Source organism: Diospyros lotus, chromosome 9 (genome assembly GCF_014633365.1).
Source record: "Diospyros lotus cultivar Yz01 chromosome 9, ASM1463336v1, whole genome shotgun sequence".
NCBI lineage: Eukaryota > Viridiplantae > Streptophyta > Magnoliopsida > Ericales > Ebenaceae > Diospyros > Diospyros lotus.
In genome coordinates this window covers 5,022,486-5,044,988 of record NC_068346.1, presented here as the reverse complement: position 1 = coordinate 5,044,988, position 22,503 = coordinate 5,022,486, and the positions used below count along the sequence as shown (strand labels likewise).

The 22,503-nt window shown below is 35.2% G+C and overlaps 2 protein-coding genes and 1 long non-coding RNA gene across 12 annotated transcripts in view; 2 read left to right on the top strand and 1 right to left on the bottom strand.

The window, feature by feature from the left end:
* Positions 1-2,796: 2,796 nt before the first annotated feature.
* On the top strand, positions 2,797-4,516 carry LOC127809638 (uncharacterized). 2 transcript variants are annotated; one of them, XM_052348595.1, is made up of 3 exons: positions 2,797-2,934; positions 3,071-3,238; positions 3,884-4,516. In XM_052348595.1, exons 2-3 carry the CDS (start codon positions 3,119-3,121, stop codon positions 4,457-4,459), a joined length of 696 nt encoding a protein of 231 aa, XP_052204555.1. In that variant the 5' UTR covers positions 2,797-2,934; positions 3,071-3,118; the 3' UTR covers positions 4,460-4,516. The 2 variants fall into 2 exon arrangements, with proteins under 2 accessions (XP_052204555.1, XP_052204554.1); XM_052348594.1 differs by having other exon boundaries at positions 2,811-2,940; positions 3,884-4,515.
* A 492-nt stretch (positions 4,517-5,008) lies between these two features.
* The window catches only part of LOC127809633 (uncharacterized), a 127,899-nt gene continuing 110,404 nt past the window's right edge, over positions 5,009-22,503 (top strand). Inside the window, exons 1-10 of the mRNA XM_052348587.1 lie at positions 5,009-6,166; positions 6,283-6,610; positions 8,354-8,609; positions 8,695-8,911; positions 9,033-9,385; positions 9,583-10,077; positions 11,313-12,501; positions 12,937-13,284; positions 13,418-13,655; positions 13,875-15,085. Coding sequence (XP_052204547.1) covers positions 5,117-6,166; positions 6,283-6,610; positions 8,354-8,609; positions 8,695-8,911; positions 9,033-9,385; positions 9,583-10,077; positions 11,313-12,501; positions 12,937-13,284; positions 13,418-13,655; positions 13,875-15,085 — 5,685 coding nt within the window. The 5' untranslated portion in view covers positions 5,009-5,116. The remainder of the gene's footprint in view (positions 6,167-6,282; positions 6,611-8,353; positions 8,610-8,694; positions 8,912-9,032; positions 9,386-9,582; positions 10,078-11,312; positions 12,502-12,936; positions 13,285-13,417; positions 13,656-13,874; positions 15,086-22,503) is intronic.
* LOC127809640 (uncharacterized) lies at positions 14,680-21,224 on the bottom strand. 9 transcript variants are annotated; one of them, XR_008025177.1, is made up of 6 exons: positions 21,057-21,212; positions 19,636-19,686; positions 15,982-19,274; positions 15,646-15,886; positions 14,936-15,569; positions 14,691-14,836 (listed from the first exon to the last, which is right to left on the bottom strand). It is a non-coding gene; the product is annotated as an uncharacterized LOC127809640 (long non-coding RNA). The 9 variants fall into 9 exon arrangements; XR_008025172.1 differs by having other exon boundaries at positions 15,982-18,664; positions 18,927-19,686; positions 21,057-21,211; XR_008025175.1 differs by having other exon boundaries at positions 15,982-18,664; positions 18,960-19,686; positions 21,057-21,211.

Sequence of the window (22,503 nt, the reverse complement as noted above, 5' to 3'; positions counted from 1 at the left end):
ATTCCTTCGCTAAATTCAGTGCATGCCCCAAAATTGAATGCGTGTCAAGTCCTACCCTCCTCTCATGAGTGCGTCACGTGACAGCGCTGGGATATTAATCCCAACAATAATTAAAAGTGTTGCACATTGGAATCGAACTATTAAAGTTTTGCAACAGATGCGTTCTCGTCGCTAAAGTTTTGTATTTTAAATTTATATATATATATTTTTTGCAATAGATGCATTCTCATTGCTATTTTTTAATTTTAAATTTATTTTTTTGATTCCTTTTTAACAGATCTGCTCGCCACATGATAGCGTCGGAATATTACTCCCAGCTATTATCTCAAACTCTTTACTGGATTCGAACCCCCAACCTCTCATGATCAAGTTTCGCGCACAAGCTATCAATCTGAAAGTCTTCTTGTTTATTGATGTATATAAAATATATTTATAGTATTCTCTTCCATATATTTCAGAATTATATTTATACACCAAAATTTCTCAAACTTATTTAATGATATTGATTTTAATATTAATGTTAGTAAAGGGAAATGAATATTAATTTTAATTTTATTTAATTATTAATTCAAATAAAAACTTTATTAATTATTATATTAGCATTAAAGAATTATGTTATGTTTAAATGTAAAGTTTTTAATTAAATTTTTAACTTTTTTTATTTTTTAGCAAATGGGGTTCACCAGTTGCTAAATTTTAATTTTAATTTGAATTTTTTGATAATTTCTTTTATTTTTTCGTGATGGGTTTGGCTCATCGCTAAATTTTAATTTTAATTTAATTTTTTTAATTTCTTTTATTTTTTAGTGACAGGTTTAGACCCGTCGCTAAATTTGATTTTTTTTAATTTTTAGTGACGGGCTTGGCCCCGTCACTAAATTTTAATTTTTTTTAATTTATTTTATTTTTTAGCGACGGGTTTGGTTCGTCACTAAATTTTAATTTTAATTTGATTTTTTTAATTTCTTTTATTTTTTAGTGACAAGTTCAGACCCGTCGCTAAATTTGATTTTTTTTAATTTCTTTTATTTTTTAGCGACGGGGTTGACTCGTCACTAAATTTTAATTTTTTTTATTTTTTATGAACGAGTTTATCCTCGTCACTAAATTTTAATTTTAATTTATTTTTTTTAATTTTTTTATTTTTTAGAGACGAATTTATCCTCATTGCTAAATTTTAATTTTAATTTAATTTTTTTAATTTCATTTATTTTTTAGCAACGGGTTCAGCCCCATCACTAAATTTTAATTTTAATTTAATTTTTTTTAATTTCTATTATTTTTTAGCAACGGATTTTTTCTCGTCACTAAATTTTAATTTTAATTTAAATTTTTTTAATTTCTTTTATTTCTTAGCGGCGGATTTATTCCCGTCGCTAAATTTTAATTTGAATTTTTTTTAATTTCTTTATTTTTTAGCAATGGGTTTGGCCTTGTTATTAAATTTTAATTTTAATTTGAATTTTTTAATTTCTTTTATTTTTTAGCGACGGGTTTAGCCCATCGCTAAATTTTATTTTTTTTTAATTTCTTTTATTTTTTAGCGATAGCCTATCCGTCGCTGATTCCGTCACTAAATTTAGTGACGGGTTGTTCGTTGTTAATTCCGTCGCTAAATTAAAAAATATTTATAAAAATTAACGACGAAAATTATGTCTCTATCCGTCGCTAATTAGCAACGAAATAGTTCCGTTACTAAACACTAATTTTCTTGTAGAGACGTCGTTAAATATCTTGATAATTTTTTTTTAAAATTGTTAAGAATATGTGACAAAAATCTTTAATTTTCAAAAGAAAAATATAATTAATCGATTATGACTTGACACATAAACTACTACCATTGATTAACAATATAGAACATAATACATATTCAGTGCCGGCCCAAGGCATAGGCCACTAAGGCCTATGCCTAAGGCCCCCCAAACCCCCCCCTCTCAATGGCATAGATTAAAGCATCCCAAAAATATTGGCCCCCAAAGAAAAATAAGTGGAGAACAAAGCATCCTAAAAAAAATTCCCCCCTCCCACCCCCTAAAAAAATTCCCCCCACAAAAAAAAAAATTTAGGGGCCCCCAAAAAATACACCACGCCACCCTCCCCTAAAAAAAAATTATTATCGCTTAGGGCCCCACTAGTGGGCCTTGGGCCGGCCCTGTACATATTTAGAGAGACTTTTTTCTTTTATTTTTAGTCATTGCAAAAATATTTTTATCCTTGTCCACTTACAAACATAATTTTACCTTAATCAAAAAACCTAGTTATTGAGCCTAGACTCACCGATTATCCAGGTAATATAAATTTTATTAGGACCCATAATTTTTTAATAGAAAATAATTTATATTAAATTATCTATAATATTTTTTGATTTATATGATAATAAATAAACAAATGAAGTCATAATTGCAAGTAAAACAAATAAATAAATAAATAAAAATTCGCTCATGGAAAGACGTTGAAGTATGAACTTGTATGTTAACCCGAAGTCGGAAGCTTCCGGTTGAAGAGAGAACGCATTTAAATTTCAGCGTCCGAATCGCGTCTTGTGACGTTCGACAGACTAAGCCTACGTGCATGGCGATTGGCGAGAGCTGGCCATGGTAGCGTTCCGATTCCCCAGATTGAAATCTGAACACAGAGAAGAATGAGAAAGAAGAATAAATTAGTACGGAATTTATATAAGTAAAGTCGAATCACCAAAAGACCTTATTGATTTAAAGCAACAAAGGGAATATGACTTTTCAAGTCAAGCAGCTCGTACGGAATTTGGAACGACGTTCTTCTTCATTGGTCCAAGGCCCTGAGTCCTCCTCTGTTGCTTCTCTCTGCCCTTTCGATTTTCATCTCACTATCTCAGACCCGCTTTAAATCTTTCTTTCTCCAGAAGCTTTGTATGTGTAAAAGAGATCACTGCGCAGAAACAGACAGTTTTGTCAAGTGATTGTACTGCCAGATTTCTAGTTTAATTTCCCTCTTTCATACTTCTTTACTTCGCTACTAAGAAACTTCATTTCTTGCTTAAATAGGTTGTGCTTTTTGTGAACTGGGTTTTGGATGTTTTGCGTTGATATAGATTGGAGCAGAGAAGAGAGGAGGTCGAAAGAGTGAAAGCGCAACGATAATGGGCGTTGGCGTTTCTTCGGAGAAGAAAACAGCGGCGTCTCATGAGCCAGAGTTTACTGATTTGGTGTTCTCGTGGTCTGTTGACGACATCCGCAATGAGGATCTTTACAGGAATCAGGTGTGCTTTACGCTCTATTCTTCATCATTTCACTGCATTTTACTGTCTACTTACCTGTTCTGGCAGTTCCTGAAATTCGTATGAAAAAGAAAAGGATTTTTATTAACTTTATCAGAGCGTACGAATGCGGCCGAACGCCATTTGTTAACATCATTGATTGTAATGCTTTTGAAATGATTTGTCACTCTAGTAGCATGCCATGATTGTTACCTCTACGAGAATTGGAAGTGGGTATTTGAGGTTGTTTGTTTTTAGTGGAATTTTCCATTTTATAATTAGTTGCTAATTCACTATATATACAAGTACTTTATCATTAGCCTTTTGATCAACTGACAAATGATTCCATCCTCAGTTAGTAACTAGTTGTATATATAAAAATAATTGAAAAGATTTGATTGTAACTGAAAACTAGCTTATTTACTGATATGCCGTCAAAACATTTTATTTAGCATAATACAGTCTTGTGATCTGCCAGCCCTGGCACAATATAAACAAGGTTACCCCTTTTATGTGTATCTATGCTGTTGTATAATATTGCCCTTACTACAGGTATTCAAAGAACAATATTGTGTACTTGTACCCATTTCCACCCTTGATGGGTTCATTTGCACTGTCACTTTTATGTCTTCCAATGCTTATTTTTAGGTGGAGAAGATTCCAGAATCGTTTCAATCGGTGGGGGTCTACCTTGGTTCTTTTGTTTATCCTTTGCTAGAGGAAACTCGAGCAGAATTAGCCTCAAGCATGGACATTATCTATGGAGCACCTTTTGCTAAAGTGAACTCCCTTGTTGAGTCGAAGCCCTATGCAACACATGCAACATTGCATTATGCTGTTGTTGTTGATTATTGGAGAAACAAATTTAGTGACTGCTGCGAAGAACCCTACAGAACCTTGCCTGGAGATGTGTGTATCATTTCCAATGTAAAACTAGAAACTGTATCTGATCTGCAACAGGACGGAAGGACCTGGACTTTTGCATTGGTCAGTAAAATCACTGAAGACGAGATTGAAGGTGATAGTTCGTCGTCCACTATTTTCACAGTCAAGGCATCGAGGGATATAGAAATCAAGGATGGAATGAGGCAATCACTCTTTGTGACTTTCTTGATGAACATAACAACAAAGCAAAGAATATGGAACTCTCTAAGGATGTCCAGGAATCTGAAGATAATCAAGGAAGTCCTATGCACTGATTCTCTGGTACGTATCGTGACTTAATTTCACATTTGTTGGATGCTATGCCATTTAATCTTCTCCATTTGAGCATCTCTTGATCTGCCCTTTATACAAAGAGCAAACAGATGCGGTTTAATTCGAATGGATTCAACATTTTTATTGCCAACGGCTACAACAAGAAACATTAGCTGAAATTTGTAAATGTAGTGCAATTGAGGAAAATCATTGTCACATTTTGAAACAGGATTGTATTTATAATTTGTATCAAACATCCGACTATTTTTGTTAGTTGAAGCGATTGGAGGACAAAGAAAAACCTTAAGTTTATTAGGATGCATATGAAATGAGGAAAATAAGCTCAAAATAGTTATAAGCTACTTATTTCCTATAGTTTTTCTTAATAAGAGATACCCTTTTCTCCTAAATATATAGATATTATTTGGGTCTCTGTATGTTCTCATTTTGTTAGACATCAAGAAGTTAAAATGAAGTATACAAGTAAAACGCGTGTATTTTAACTTTTTGATGGGCTTTGTTGATTTTCACTGTTGGAAACAGGCTCAGGAGGATTGCGAGCTTTGTTGTGTAAGCCAATTACCCAAAAGTTTCGCTACAAGTCTATTATCTAAGCTGAATAAATTCCAAATTCAGGCAATAGTAGCTTCTCTTCGTAGAATCAAATGTGATCACAAGCCTACCATGGAACTCATTTGGGGCCCACCAGGGACGGGGAAAACCAAGACGGTCAGTGTGATGCTTTTTGCTCTTTTGAGGATGAACTGTCGGATCCTTACATGTGCTCCTACCAATGTTGCTATAAAGGAGGTGGCTTCCAGGGTTCTAATGTTGGTGAGAGAGTCATTTGAGGCTGAGGAAAATGATGCTTTATTCTGTTGTTTGGGCGATATTCTCTTATTTGGTAACAAGGACGACCTGAAACTTGACTCTGATATTGAAGAGATATATCTAGATTATCGTGTTAAAAGGCTTGCAGAGTGTTTGGGACCATTGATGGGTTGGAGGCATTGTTTAACTTCAATGGGAGACTTTCTTGAAGGTTGTGTTTCTGAATATGATGTTTTTGTGGAGAACGAAATGATCAAACAAAAGGAAATGATCGAACAGAAGGAATGCAGCAACCAGGATGAAAGTGGCAAGGCAGAAATTAAATCATTTGTTGAGTTTGTGAGGGGCAGGTTTAAATCAACTGCATCACCCCTGAGAAGATGCATATTTGTATTTTGTACTCATTTTCCAAGAAGGTTCATTTTGGGACAGAATTTTGCAAACATGCGTAGTCTTGTTGACCTCCTAGATAATTTGGAAAAATCGTTGTTTCGAGACAACATCACTACTGAAGAACTTAAGGAGGCATTTTCACAGAAGGATGGAGGTGAAGAATTTTGTGAATCTATTGTAGGAATGCCATCCTTGAAAAACACAAGGAGTAAGTGCCTCTGTGTTGTCAATACTCTTCAACATTCTCTTGAAGAACCTGATCTGCCAAGTGTTTTAAACAAAGATTCAATCATGGAATTCTGTTTTCAAAGAGCTTCTTTAATTTTCTGCACTGCTTCTACTTCATATAAGCTGCATTCAGTGGGAATGGAACCGCTGGACTTACTGGTCATTGATGAAGCTGCACAACTAAAGGAGTGTGAATCAACTATTCCTCTTCAGCTGCCTGGTTTGAATCATGCTATTCTCGTTGGTGACCAGTGCCAGTTACCAGCAATCATTCATAGTAAAGTAAGCTAATGCATGTAGTCATCAGTTAACAGATTTTAGAGCACTGCGTTTTGTGTTCTTTTTAACTTCCCTGACATTTCTGCTGTAATTTCCTGACAATCCATGTTGACTGGCAGGTTTGTGAGGAAGCTCAGTTTGGAAGAAGCTTATTTGAAAGATTGAGTTTGTCGGGGCATTCTAAGCATCTTCTAAACATACAGTATAGGATGCATCCATCCATAAGTTTGTTCCCTAATGGGAAGTTCTATTTCAACCAAATTATGGATGCACCACATGTTCAGAGTAAAAGTTACAAGAGGCAATATCTTCCAGGGCCAATGTTTGGTCCTTATTCTTTTATAAATGTTATTGGTGGCAGGGAAGAAGTGGGTGATGATGGACGGAGCAGAAGAAATATGGTAGAGGTGGCAATTGTGGTGAAGATAGTGCAGCATTTATATAGAGGTTTGTCAATTGAGATTTACGACATTTTCATGTGAACTATTGTTATAAAAAATTCGTACATCTTGAAATAATTTGTTTGGATTTTGAATCTTTTCTTTTGTAGTATTGCAGGACCATTTTAAAGCCTCAAGTAATTCAAGAGTTAATATTAAGCAGACAAAACTAAAATAGATAATTTTTTTGACTTGGTGGTAGATATCTGCCAAAACTAAAATATTCTATAGTTTTAACCATTGAGGAATATCCCAGAAAAGTAGCTTGTGAAGATAATATCCTGTCAATTACTCATTTTCCATGATGAGTGTGACACTGATAGAGGAAGCTTCTCTTAGTGATGCCTTCTTTCACCACTTATGCTGTCAAAGCATATGGCCAGGTGATTCATTTGCTCCAACAAAGCTAAATTCTTTTTGCTGCTAGGTTATTCTACAGCTTATGCTTAGTGTCATTACATTCAAACAAGTACGTCTTCAAGCTGCTAAATTTATTATAACTTTCTTGCAACTAGGTTATCATAAAGCTCAGTGTCATTACATTCAGGTAAGAGCATCCTCAATCTACAAAAATTTAGGCATGGAATCCTATTGGAGTTTGTCTTAAGTAACTACTCTTAAGCCCAATTGCATCTTTTGCTCGACAAATTTTGTAATAGTTTGATTATTGAGTCTTGTCTAATTGAGTATGTTTGATGTCCCACATTGCAGAAGTTTGTTTTGAAGCCGTGCAAGTCTATTGACGTGAGTTATACCCTTACGCCCCTCTTTTGTACTCAAGGATATGTGAATAGTTGGTAGTGTTGATGTTTTATTAAAGCCTTAACTATGTTAAATTTCTTGTCACATATGTTGTCTCTTTTTCAGCTTCAGTTGTGTTGAGACTTTATTTACTATTGTGTTGTTTATCTTCACCACAATGTTTTTGCTGACAAGTAATCTCAATAAACCTAAGTAATTTACCTTGACCAGCAGGACATTTTGCATTATGTACCTTTGAGTTACATTGCTTGACTTGTAATGGGATTAGTTCATTTTATAGTTTTGTTAACTATTGCAGACCTACAATTTCTAGTCAATACCAAGCCTTAATGGGTTTGTCAGTCTTCATCTTCTTCTTAGCAAAGTTCACTCTCTTAAAACTTTAATTTTACAAAAAGGAAAAAAAAAATCATTCTGATCTCTTATCACTGCCACTTTCTTCAAATATAATTTTTTTTTTGAATAACTTTCTTTTAATAACTTTACAATGTAGTAATTTTTTTACATCATGTATATTCAATTGCACAATGTAGTAAATTTAGTAAATTCCATATAATCTCTTCCCAATGTTTTTATGTAGTAATTTTGTTTTTATAACCATGCGTTAGACAATTGACCTACGTTGCAAAGTTAAAGCTCTTTTATGATAAGACCTTTACGGTCTTTGTGTATCTACATGCCTACTGGTTGCACTTGTACTTTGTTCCTTGTCCAAATAAAGAAAAAATGGATTTAGGTTTTAACTCAATAGACTGTAATGCATGGGAAGAACAAAAAGAAAAACAGTGTGATCAAGAAGAGCAGTATGAAAGAAAGAGCAACATTGCCTGCAACATCCCTTCAAGAACTTGTTCCTTGATTTCTGATGGAATTTTTCTCTTAATCTTCTCTTATATAAGTGAACTTCCTGTTGAGTCATAGAAGGTGTGGTACATCGTCTGACAAAGTTAATATTTATTTAATTAAAATTTGTTGATTGTTGGCACAGCATGGAGTAGCTCTCGGAAGACACTTAGCATTGGTGTGGTATCTCCTTACGCTGCTCAAGTTGTGGCCATCCAGGACAAACTTGGGAAAAAGTACGAAAAACTTGATGGATTCACGGTGAAGGTGAAGACAATTGATGGTTTTCAGGGTAGAGAGGAGGATGTTATAGTGATAACTACTGTAAGATCTAATAGCACCGGATCCGTTGGATTCGTAACCAGTCCTCTGAGAACTAAAGTTGCATTAACAAGAGCTCGGTATGGGTTCACATTTTTCCTGCTAGGCAACTTTGTAATATACTCTTAAGATGATTAGTATTGATGGCATTTGATACTTTTCCAGGCACTGTCTTTGGATTTTGGGAAATGATGGGACCCTAGCTAATAGTGATTCTATTTGGGAGGCATTAGTCCATGATGCGAAGAGCCGCCAATGTTTCTTTAGCGCTGATCAAGATAACGAAATTGCCAAAGTTATATTAGATGTCAAGATAGAGCTTGATCAACTGGAGGATTTGTGTAATGAGAACAGTGTACTCTTCAAAAGTGCAAGGTGGAAGGTATATAACATTGTTGTCTAAGTGATATTATTGAGGTTTAATTCTCTAAAACCGTGGAATTGTAGTGTTCAACATTGAATGCAATTTGTATTAACATTTTTTTCCTATTGGCTCTGACCAGGTTATTTTTAGTGATAACTTCAATATGTCATTTAAAAAATTGAGTTCACTCCGTATAAAAAAGTCAGTTATATACCTCTTATTGAAACTTTCAAGTGGTTGGCGACCTAAAAAGAGGCATATGGGCCAACCTTGCGAGAGTTCTTCACAGATCTGGGAAAGATTCAAGGTTGAAGGGCTTTATGTTGTTTGGTCTATTGACATAAAGAAAGAATCAACATACTTCCAAGTCCTGAAGGTCTGGGATATATTGCCTTTGCAGGAGTTACCAAAGTTGATAAAACGACTTGAAGGCATGTTTGCTTTGTATACTGAGGATTTCATTAGTCACTGCAAGCAGAAATGCCTTGAGGGGTATGCAACATTTCCAATGGATTAGGACTAGTGGTTCGTTATTTTGTTTTCTATTGGGTCATAGACTCATAGTTGACTAGCTAAATACTATAACTTAGTTGCTAGTTTTTTGGAATTCTTAACACGTGGACACAATTGGTTGCATATTTGAATTTCAAAGTTTAATTCACTTATTCAGTTTTTTATTTTGCCTCTAGGCGTTTGGAAGTTCCAAGAAGTTGGGTAAGATCTATTGATATTGTTCGGTTTAAGAATCATGGTGAAAGAAGTTATGTTGAGAACGCAAAGGTGAGTGAGAGCTTGTTGTTAATGAAGTTCTATTCCTTATCATCTGGTGTGGTGAGTCACTTGCTTTCTGATCGTGATGGGCGAGTGCGAGACCTCCCTTTTGAAGTAACTGACCAAGAATTGGAGATTATCTTATTCCAAAAAAGTACATTTATACTTGGTCGGTCAGGCACTGGTAAGACTACTGTGTTAACCAGGAAATTGTTTCAGAAGGAGCAACTGTACCATATTGCTTCAAATGGACTTTATGAAGGTGAGACTAGTACTTCTACAGATGTGAGCCAGAGGAATGGTTTTGATATGTGCATTGCAGAGATCAATGGAAGTGTCCTGCGACAACTTTTTGTGACAGTCAGTCCAAAACTATGTTTTGCTGTCAAACAACATGTGTCTGGACTGAAAAGGTGTGTAATGTACTCTATTATTTGTTGTTGAACCTGTTCCACTTGATTAGCTGGTTGGTTTGCAAATGAGCAATTAGGCCCTTAAATTTAAACTAAGATGCAATTTAAGTCTCTTCTAATAATTCAAAACAGAGGTCAGTAGTAGTATTCAAAAACCCTAAATCCTTGACACTTGAATTATTTCCATTATCTGCATTTTTCTTTAAATTGATTACACATCATAGTATATTTGTTGTGCAACTATGTACTCTTTAACAGAGAACTTGAACAAGCAATATGAGTGTTGATGCATCTTCTTTGCCTATAGGCAATGAGCTATTGAAATCAACAAAGAAAAAGGATATCTTTATTGCTTCTTCCTTGTTCTGCTGAGATCTTCATTACTAGGAATTTTGTACCTGCCTTAGTTTTGTTATATTTCTTTTATTATGAACTGGAAATTGGGTGGCATGAAGTTATTTGTTTGTCTAGCTTAAGGAAAGTTTTGGCCTTTTCTAAAAGGCAAACCTTCTCTGTGTTAATAAATGATCTTGTTACCCTTACAAGAGGAAATGAATGCTGTTTAACCTTGTGGTTTATGTATAGATATTCAACCATAACCGAAGTTGTGGCTAGGTTTCAACAAAGCATATATTTACTCCAGAAATGGTCCCCAGTGAGGGTCTACAGAGGGTTGTTTCCATTAGTAGACTTATCCTCAAAGAGGCTGTTTTCACAACTTGAACTAGGGACCTTTAAGTCATAGAGAAGCAACCTTAGTAGTATTTTTCAAAACTTGACTGATCGCTTGCAAATTAATTTATCAAAGCATTCCGTGTTGCCTGTTCTTTTTTTGTTACTTTTAATATTTGTTTATCCAACCAAGAGCCTGATTGGAAATTTGCAGAGAAAAAGTAAAATTTCTGTTGTGTAGTAAAGGAGAAAAAGGCAGTAGAAGACAATGTGTAAAGCTGATCAGGAAAAGGGAGATTGTTTTATCTTATTACAAGCACATTTTTTTCTCTAGTTGATCACTTTTTGCATCATGTATCTCACTTCTGATCCCATTTTTCCTTTCCTCGTTGCTGTAGCTGTTTAAGAAATTTCTTTTGGCTGTTTAGTTTTATTATTTTAGCGTGTTATAATGCGTGTGTGATTAACTTATCCATATTTTATTGGCTGTAATATTGCTCTATGAATTTGCTTTAATTGCATAAGGCCATCTTTTTTCACAATAAGCCTCATTTTGTGTATAGGTTTTCTGGTGGGGGAAACCTATCTGAAGAAAACAGCTCAATTGATATGGATGAAGCAGCCCAATTTAATGATATCCCGGATTCTTTTCTAAACATTGATCCTAACAAATACCCTCTTGTTGTTACTTTCCACAAGTTCTTAATGATGCTTGATGGAACAGTAGGTAATTCCTACTTTGAAAGGTTTCTTGGTCCAAGGGAACTTTTCCTTTGTAAATCTAGAAGCTCAAGATCAGTTTCTCTGGAAACTTTCTTAAGAAGCAAGGAGGTTAACTATGAGAGGTTTTGTAGAGAGTATTGGCCTCATTTTAATCGTCTACTAACAAAGAAGCTTGATCCTTCCAGAGTGTTTACTGAGATAATTTCTCATATAAAAGGTGGTTTGAGAGCAGGCAAGACACAAGAAGGTAAGCTCTCCCAAAAGGATTATGTTTCCCTTTCTGAGAGTCGGACCACCTTGAACAAAGCGAATAGAGAGATGATTTATGCTGTTTTCCAAGATTATGAGAAAAGAAAAATGAAAAATGGTGAGTTTGATGTATCCGATTTTGTGGTTGATCTTCATCTTCGGCTAAAACGTTACAAATTTGAGGGTGAAGCTATGGATTTTGTATATATTGATGAAGTTCAAGATCTTACAATGAGGCAAATTGCCCTCTTCAAATATGTCTGCCGAAATGTGGAGGAAGGCTTTGTTTTTGCAGGTGACACGGCACAGACTATTGCTAGGGGAATTGATTTTAGATTCCAAGATATACGATCTCTATTCTACAATGAGTTTGTAATGGAGTCAAAGGGAGACAGTTGTGTTGGAAGAAAGGAGAAAGGGCATATATCAGAGATTAAAATCCTAAGTCAAAACTTTCGTACCCATGATGGTGTCCTTAGATTAGCACAGAGTGTGATTGACCTTCTTTACCATTTCTTTCGTCATTCTATTGATGTTCTGGAACCTGAGACGAGTCTTATTTATGGTGATGCTCCATTGCTTCTTGAATATAGAAATGATGAAAATCCAATTGTAACTATTTTTGGCAAGGGTCGAATTGGTGGTGGGGACATAGTAGGCTTTGGTGCTGAGCAGGTTATCTTAGTACGTGATGATTGTTCTAGGAAGGAAATATATAGCTACGTTGGAAAGCAAGCTCTTGTTTTGACTATTGTGGAGTGCAAGGGCTTAGAGTTTCAGGTAACTTTTAGTTTCTCTTTATGTGCTGTTCATCAGTTTCTTGTTATACGAGTTGATTCGTTTTACTGCTGATTTTAGTGTAATATGTCTTACAAGTGGAGCCTTATTTTTTTTTTTTTTGAAGGAAGCATATTCATATCATGTCATTCTATTTTGGCATTTTATTTTGTTCATATTGAGCAAATAAGGAAAGCATGTTTGGTCCGATGAACAATATGAAAAGAGGAAGCCATTTTGTTTACTCCCATCATTTTGCTTCCTCATTTGGAGTTATATGCAGGTTTGGCATGCGGAAATTCAATGGCCAAATGATGAATGAGAGGCCATTTACAATTTTTTGTCGATCCATTCTCACGTTATTCATCAATTTCTCAGTCTGTTATTTATTTTTTTATAATAAATTTGGTCATTGATATAATTTTTTACTCTTTTTAGGATGTATTATTGTACAACTTTTTTGGCTCATCACCTCTGAAAAATCAATGGAGAGTAATCTACCAGTTTATGACAGAACTAGGTCTGCTTGATGCTTCTGTGTCCTCTCCATGTTTCGACGAGGCAACGCACAATGTCTTGTGTTCTGAACTGAAGCAACTATATGTGGCAATTACTCGCACAAGACAAAGATTGTGGATTTGTGAAAACAATGAGGAGCTCTCGAAGCCAATTTTTGATTATTGGAAGAAGAAATCCCTTGTCCAAGTAAAACAATTGGATGATTCACTTGCACGGGCTATGCAAGTTGCAAGCAGTCCAGATGAATGGAAGTCACGCGGAGAAAAGGTTCTGATTGTTTACTTTAGATAGTACTGGTGCAACTGGAATTTACTATTATCGTCATTGTTTTTGTTTTTGATGCAATTGTTTTTTTATTTATTGTCTCACTGCTTTAGCTTTTCGCATTTGTGTTTTTCAGCTATTTTATGAGAATAACTTTAAGATGGCAAAAATGTGCTTTAAAAGGGCTGGGGACACAATGTGGGAAAGAAGGGCCAAGGCTTCTGGCCTTAAGGCAGCTGCAGACAGAATACGGGGCTCGAATCCTGAAGGGGCTAGCACTGACCTTAGGCAAGCTGCTGAGATATTTGACTCCATTGGTAGAGCTGAGTCTGCTGCCGAGTGTTTTTGTGACTTGGGGGAGTATAAAACTGCAGGTACGTATCCTCTTACGTTTCTCAGTTCACTGTGATGTTGATTAAAGATCGTTCCTTATTGCGCTGGACTGGACTTTTTATGTAAATGTGGTGTTATCATTGGCCTTGTGATTTTACTTAGCTTACTTACACTTAATGTTAAAAGAGTGCAGCTGATTGGATTGTGATTTCAATTTGCTGCATCCTGTTTTAAGCATTATATCTGTTATGTGGTTGCAGGGAGACTTTATTTGGATAAGTGTGGGGAATCCGGGCTTGAGAAAGCCGGGGAGTGTTTTGCTCTGGCAGGTTGTCATAAACTTGCAGCTGAAGTGTATGCTAGGGGAAATTATTTTTCAGAGTGCTTGTCGGCTTGCACCAAAGGAAAACTATTCGACATGGGTTTGCAGTACATCCACTACTGGAAACAGCTCGCTGCTAGAGATAATGTCATGGTTAAAATAGGTAAAGAAATAGACATAATTGAACAACGGTTCCTAGTAAGCTCCGCGCTTCATTATTATGAGGTCAAGGATAACCGATGCATGATGAAGTTTGTGATGGCTTTCAACTCATTGAATGCAAAACGCAACTTCTTGAAGTCCTTGAATTGTCTCGATGAGCTTCTGGCCGTGGAAGAAGAATCAGGAAACTTTTTGGAGGCTGCAGAGATTGCGAAGCTGAAAGGGGATCTTCTGCTTGAGGCTGATCTGTTGGGGAAGGCTGCGCATTTTAAGGAGGCGTCCATGCTTATGTTATGGTATTCCTTCTCCAATTCTCTATGGGCATCTAGAGGCAGGGGTTGGCCACTTAAGGATTTTGCTCGAAAGGAGGAGATTGTATCTAAAGCTAAGTCATTCGCAGGAAAGACAGAATCCGATATTTTTTATGAGTTTGTTTGCACTGAAGTGAACATTTTATCAACAGAAGAAACGGGCTTGCTCCAGTTGAACCAGTATTTGGATGCTTCTAGGCATAATAAGAGCCTCAGAGGTGAATTCTTGTCCATACGAAAAATACTGGATCATCATCTGCATTCAGAAATCTCCAAGTATGCGTGGGAAGATGAACTGGCTGATGATCATCTGATAAAACATTCAGGAGAGAGAATTTCGCATAATCTTGTTTCTGCTGGAACACTGATGTACTTTTGGAATCTTTGGAAGGACAAGGTTGAACATATATTTGAGTACCTAGGATGTCTTGAAACAGATCATGTTAGCAAACATATCAATTATGGCGACTTTATTTTGAACTATTTTGGTCTGCGGAGGCAGTTGAAAAATATGAATACCAATTACCTTTTTCTCATCCCTGACGCTGATTGGGTGAGAGAGATTGATGACAGGTATCTTTGGAGAAGTGGGAAGTTGGTGTTTGCAGATGCTCGCCAGTTTGTTTCGGCTGCTAAAAGTCATTGGAGCTCAGAGTTGCTTGCTGTTGGCATGAAGGTGTTGGAAACTCTTGAATTACTTCACATGCTCGCAATCAAGAATGCCTCATCCTCTTATGGCCAAAGCCTTTTCCTCCTCTATATCTTTGAGGTAGCAAAGTTTCTTTTGGGGTCCAAGTATCTTGACCGTAAGTATCATGATACTCTTTCACTGAAAATATCTCTTGAGCTATCTATGGAGTACTACTTCCACAATGTGTTTCCTTTAGAGTGGCAAAAGTCTTTGACCAAGAATATGACTTCTCTGAGAAGGACTGAGCTCTCGCGAAATTTACTAGAAGAGGTTATTAACAAAAACATCCCCCCTAAGGGTGAGCTGACGTATGGCCAAATTGGGAGGATAGTAATGATATGGCTTGGTTCTGGGAAGCCAACTGATGAAGTACGCAAGAAGATTGCAGAAAGGGTTGAAGGGAATTTACCATGGATAAAATACATTATGGACTTGAGTGGATTTACAGCATCAGGAATTTCAAAAGAACCTGCAAAAGACCGTTTCGTTCAGAATCCAAGAGGGGTAGCTTCTGTGCTCAACTTTTATGAAGCTCTGGTTGGTACCTATTGTGTTGACTGGAGCCAATTTGATGATTATGTATCGCCCAGTTGTTTTTTGTATATGGTTGATCGGCTTTTGGTATTGACATTTCGGTCTACTGGACTCCTTTTCATCACAAAATCTTCACTTGTTGAGTGGCTTATTTATGGGCAACCCAATGCCAACCAAACTCCTAATGCAGTACCTGATACTCAGATTTTTAGTGGCGTTTTTGAATTTGTGGCTGGCATAATCAAGGAGATCCTGTATAATAAGCAAGATACAGCAGATTGGATTTGTAAATCAGGGATCAATTTCAATGTGTACTACCCATTGATGGTGCTGAAACTGGTTATTACCTTATGCTTGCTGGCTGTGAATAGTGGCAGATATTTCAATATACTTGATGAGTTGCTGTGGAAGGATGATATCACTAATCTGCTGCCGAGGGAATTCTCAGATGTTCTTAGGAGGTGGAATCATATGTCTCAGATGTATGTAAATGCAAATGTACTTGCAGAAGCGCTCGTGAAGATTGGGGATCCTCTTGTTATAGTGAGCTGGAGAGAGAATTGTCCCAACATTGCAATTCCAGCCGCCATTTTTGTAGACATGAGAGTTGCTCATTGCAAAGGGGACGTCATGAGCGTGTTGTTTCCGGAAAAGAATAAACCTTCTAAAGGTACAGCAGCCAAATCAAGCTGCAATCAGAATTCTTCCAACAAATCCAATGAAGAAGGCAAAGCTTCTGCAGCTCCAGATTCAGACTTAGTTTCCATGGAAGATCAGAAGATGGCCAATGAGAATACAGATGAAGGGAAGTAGCAAATGAATAGTGGGCTCTTTCTTGAAATATGATGCATTAAAGTCCCTGGAAAATGTAGGCGGAGGAAGCCCTACAAAATTAATAGTATTGCCTCAAGGATGAAGGTAAGTTTATATTTTGAAGGGTTGAAATCCCCTTGTTATTGAAACCCCAGGAAGTAATGATAAGTAGTTAAACATGCATGCCCCGGATGTATGCACTATCAAGTAGCATCACCCAGGAAAGAGTGTAAATTATCAGATGAAAAAGGAAAGGAAGAAAAGTGATGAGCACGGTTCATGATCACATCACCAAGAGCATTATGTCACAACCCTAGTCCTAACTCTAGTGTTTACTTTGAAGATAGAATTGGAATTGAGGAAGATACAGACAAAAATGAGAGAAAAACACATAGAATAATAGGGGGGACAAGTAACAATGAGAGAGGAAGTATAATTCTGAAATATTTATTCAATTATCATATGATCTTCTTAGCACTATGGTTATAACTTTATGTAAAGTTATCCAACTTTTTTTTGTTGCAGTTATAACAGTTATCCCTTTCACTTTCACCGCTCTACTACTCCACTACACCTATCTACCCTAATGCATAATTGTAATTAATAACTGAGCAAAGATATCAAAACTACAAAATAACTTCCTAATTCATTTAGGTTGTGACATTCTTTCCCCTTAAATAAGATTTATTGTCCCTAAAGAATCATAATAACTAACCATTCCTATTTCATCCATTCGCTTCACCTTCTTTTTCTTCTACCATTCTTTCAACCACTTCAATTTTGCAAGCAATTTTTCTTAATCTCACACAATATGTGTGTACTTATGAGCCCTTCTAATCAATACAATGGACAGCACGAACGGATTCTACTCTAATTCTCTCTTTTAGAACTAGATCACTACATAATGTATCCATTTCTTCCACCTCCAGTGAAAGGTCTTTGGTTGGTTTAGTTGGAATATTTTGACCTTTTTTTACAAAACTTGATTCACCTTGGACTATAATATCCTTTGGATCAGTAATGTCTACAAATGGATGAACATCTCCATGATCAAGTAGAGAGAGATGCTTTAATGGAAAAGGATCTTTGATTGTGTTCATTGAACAGGTGACGGAGACAGGGTCATATGATTTGAACAAATTCAAATCCTAGTCAAGAACATCTTTGTTGTTGCTTGAACTTGGCAACTTGCTATGTTCAACCATAGATTGCTTAGGATATGAAATGTTAACAACAACATCATCAATACCTTCCAAAATTTGATCATCCTTCTCCTTTGGCGGAACATCCTTTGACAAGTTGACTTTCGGAGTTCTATGAATCAAGTTATTTTGTGGATCTCCAACTATCACAGGAAATGGTCTCTTTTGTTGAATACCTAGATCAGAATATTCCCTATAAAATAATTTCATTAAAAGACTAACTTGATACTGTTTGGCCATCATGATCATAAGTTCGTCTAGTTTCTTTTCAAATCTATTTGTAGAAGCTTCGAGCATCTGGTAACCTTCAGCCATGGAGAAAATCTGAAAAGGGCTAAATCTAAGACTGAGAAATTGTTGCTTTGATACCAAATCTTAGGACCCTAGTTCTAAATAGTGTTTACCTTGAAGACATAATTGGAATTGAGGGAGAATCTAACAGAAATGAGAGAGAATCTTACAGAATTAAGGGAGAAATTGACAGAGAGTAGAGGGAACTGAGGAGAATAGACAGCAATGAGATAGAAACTAAAACTTTGAAATATTCATTCAATTCTCATATGATCTTTTCAGCATTATGGTTATAGCTTTATATAAAGCTATCCAACTGATATTTGTGACAACTACAGTAGTTATCACTTCCATTTTCACCATTCTATTACACCTAACTACCTTAATGCATAAATGTAAATAATAACTGAATAAAGAAAAGAGAACTGTAATAAAAAATAACTTACTAATTCATCTAGACCATAACACATTATTTTTAAATTGGTTAATCAAACTAGGTAGACAATCCAACATCAAGAGTAGAGAAAACTAAGGCTAAAGGTACACCAAGAATGGTAATATATGATTATTAAAATTGCATCAATGTATGACTTAAAGGAATGCCAACTGCCCTAGCTAATCCAAAGTCTGCTATTTTCGGCAAAGACAAATATCGGTAAGGAACCTGGTGTGCATGACAGTAAGCCACACCACCCATACCACAAAGAATCTGATGTAGAAAGTCCTGCAAAGAGATAGTAGAAAAGTGACCAGTCCACTAAATTGTTTATAGTAGTTAATTAATAGCATTATAGCAATCGAAAGAGTTAATGAATAACATGATAATTTTCACCATCAACCATGTAAAACACTAACAAATAATGGGAGATACACAAAAGTCTTCCTTAGTTGTCAATAACTAGAAGCACATAATAATATCTCTTCAAGAATAACCACTTTTAAAACTAAACAACTACAATAAGAAGTAGGAGAGATATCATCAAAACCTGTTAACAGAGAGCTCCAAAACTGATCTTTACCGTTCACATTTTAGAGCCGTGCGTTGTGGACATGCTGACAAAATTTCAGTCAAATCTGACCACGGATCGGAGCGCAAACAGCCTCTTGACCAAAACTGGACTGTAATGACAATTACTGCAGAAATCTATTAACAGAGAGTTCTAAAACTGATCTCCACCGTTCAGAATGTAAATCCGTGCGCCATGAAAACGCTGACCAAATTTCATCCAAATCAGACCACAGATCGAACCCCAAACAGTCGCTTGATCAAAACTGGACTGCATATTTTTTCCCATTTTCTGCACTTTTCTTTTTCCCCCTTTTCTTATGTACGGCTGCAACATTGGAAGGGTATAAAACCCTTTTATACTTATATTTTTAGGACAAAAATACCTCTAGGTCTTCCATAAAAACTTAACTCGTATGGGCTTTATTTTACTTAATTAATGATTAAGTAAAAATTAATGGGCCATCTCCACTAAGGAGGATACCTAGCACAACAAATCCAACAGAAAGAGTAGAGAAAATTAAGGCTAAAGGTATACCAAGAATGGTCATATATGATTATTAAATTCTTATCAGTGTACGCCTTAAAGGGAATGTCAACTGCCATAGTCAATCCAAAGTCTACAATCGTCAATTCATCACTCTGTTATTTTGGAGATCTATTAGCAAAGACAAATATCGATAAAGAACCTGGTGTGCATGATTGTAAGCCACACCACAAAGAATCTGATGTAGAAAGTCCTGCAAGGAGATAGTTAAAAAATGTTCAGTCTACTAAATTATTTATAGCTAATTAATAGCATTATAACAATCGAAAGAGATAATCAATAGCATGATAATTTTCACCATCGGCCATATGAAACACTAACCACTTACGGTTTACATCGTATTTTATGAAGCAGGTCATACCTAGCTCTGTGTCCACATTCTTTGCACTTGCCCTTTGAACTTTGGTTAAATTAAAAATACCTAAAAGAAGATAGAATGTGATCGAAAAATTGTCTAACATTTGCCTAGTATTGTTTGCTAAGATACTGTTACTAGGCAACAAGACGTGACAAGCATTGAGTGGCGAATGTCTCCACAGTTTTATCCATTTTTTAGTGAAAACAACTGGGAAGAAAGATTTTACCCATTTTAACAAAAAGATTTCTTTTTTTTGGTTAGAAAAGTGGAACTGAATAGGACTGCCACGCCACCTAAATAAAAATAAAATGGTAGTAGCCCCTAAGGCATAAGTCAAGCGGCCAGACAAATGATATACTGGTGTCAGTTCAATGGGTCATGAATTCAATCCTCGCTATACATAGTGAGGCAAAATTTCACATCTATGATTTATCTCTTCTGATATAATCGAGAGCAGCACGAATATCAGGGATTGCGAAAGAGCGATCATCCCAAAATAAAATGGTAGTAGCAACAATAAACTTTTATATACTATCTTTTTCTCTCTTTTTCATTAGGAACGTCAAGGCAGAAAAATTGGTTCTCTTTATTCCTTTCATTAATTTATGCACATTGTCCTAAACATGAGTTATCGATCATTTAATAAGCAAAAATCTTCTTACAAGCCATTTCTAATTAACAGTCCAGAAGTCAGGGCTCGGTTATGTTTCCGGATTCTAGTATCCATTTATTTAGGTGTAGATGAACACATAAAATACTGCAGAGAATAATACATATAAATCTTGGCAATCAAGGACAAATTTCAACATAATTTCTTGCTACCAGGCTATCTTGACCTATCAGAAGCAGAAACCATGAGAATCTCAATCTGTGCAAGTAAATTTACAAGAGCAGACAGCTGAAGAAGCAATGGTTTCGCGCCAGGAAGAAAAAAGAAATTAATTCTAGAGTCAACTTCATCTACGCCAAAGCAAATTAAAGGAAAGTCGAAGAACTATAAATAGAAATTGGCAACCAAAAGAAAAAGATAAATCACGAGTAACTAAACCTAACTTGAAGAAAAGTAAATGAAAAAGGAAAGGGATCGAGATGAAGAAACGACGAGACAAGATCGTTATGGCGAGGAATCCTTGTGTATTGTGTTTTACAAAATGAATCAGGAAAATGGATTCTCGAATGGAATGTAACTCAGGTTCAGAAATCACCTGAAGTAGTTGATGAGTGATTGTAGTCGTACCTGCGAAACTCTTCGATTGAAGATTGAGTTTGAGACTTTTACAGAATTTTGAAAAGAATAAAAGAAAAGAAAAGGGTAAAAATCCAGAACGGTATTTTCCACTCAAATTCTCGTTCAGAATTGAGTCTTCAATTCTGTGATTTGATTTCTCCTACCCCTGCAAGTCGAGGCCATCTGACGTGACGTTCCGTCGTGTTAAATTTAATATATTAATTGTACCTTTTAATTATTCTAGTAATTTAAATGACAACATCAGCAAGTAAGTAAGATTAATAGTTAGAATAAATATTTATTATAAATATTTAGAATAAAAAAATCTATTTAAAATTAAAATTAACAATACTGTAAAAGGAACTTTTGACCAATTATAAAAATATCACTATCAAGAATTTTAGGTCAAAATAATTTGTTCCAATTTCTCTCGTATAATAACAACAATGACACTTTCATTATCTACCCAAATTCTAATTTGCTTCTATGTGACAATGGTCATCACAAAAACGTTTTTTACTTTTTTGCTTGTAATAATATTTGTTGTGACAAATAAAAGTTTTATAATAATACCATGTTAACTCTAATTTAAGTGCGTTCAAAAGCCTACTCATCTAAGTAAACTTGAGAATTGAGCTTTTATATCTTATTTTTACTCTTTTAACACCTAAAATTTTAAAATTGAAAAGAAGTCTTTAAGTTTTGAATATTATAGAAAAGGTCTTTAAATTTCTAAAATTGATAGAAAAGTCCTCAAGTTTTCAAAAATAAAGAAAAGCTCCTAGCTTTCCAAAAGTGACAAAAAAAAAAAACCCTTAGCCATTAAATAATGAGTTAATTACATCAATAATCACTTAATTTTGTATTCTATTATTATTTGATCACTGAATTTTAAAATATTATTCATTAGTTACTAATATTTCAAATATGTTATTAGTTAGTCACTAAATTTAGGGTTGACAATGGTTCGGTTTGATTTCGATTTTTGTCAAAACCATAATGAAACCAAATTTTAATTACTAAAACCAAAACTAAACCATTATCCATTGGTTTTAAAAATTAAAAACCATGACCAAACTATTCGATTTTAATCATAGTTTTTTTAGTTTGATCCATACCAGTAAACAAAAATAAACTCTTACAATTAGCATTTATAAAATTTTTTGATAACTCCACAACAAACAAAAATAAACTCTAAGAGCAACTCTAATGAATACACCATTTCCAGCGCCAACTTCAATTTGGCACTAAAAAGCTCTCCAACGAATATACCATTTTAATATTGGGCACAATTTTCAATCCCCAAATTTGGTGTTGGTGAATAATACAACACCAAATTTTTGGTGTTATACTATTCACTCAACACCAAATTTCTTTTTTTATTTTACTTCTAATTTTACCCTTCTTCGTATAACTTCAAAATA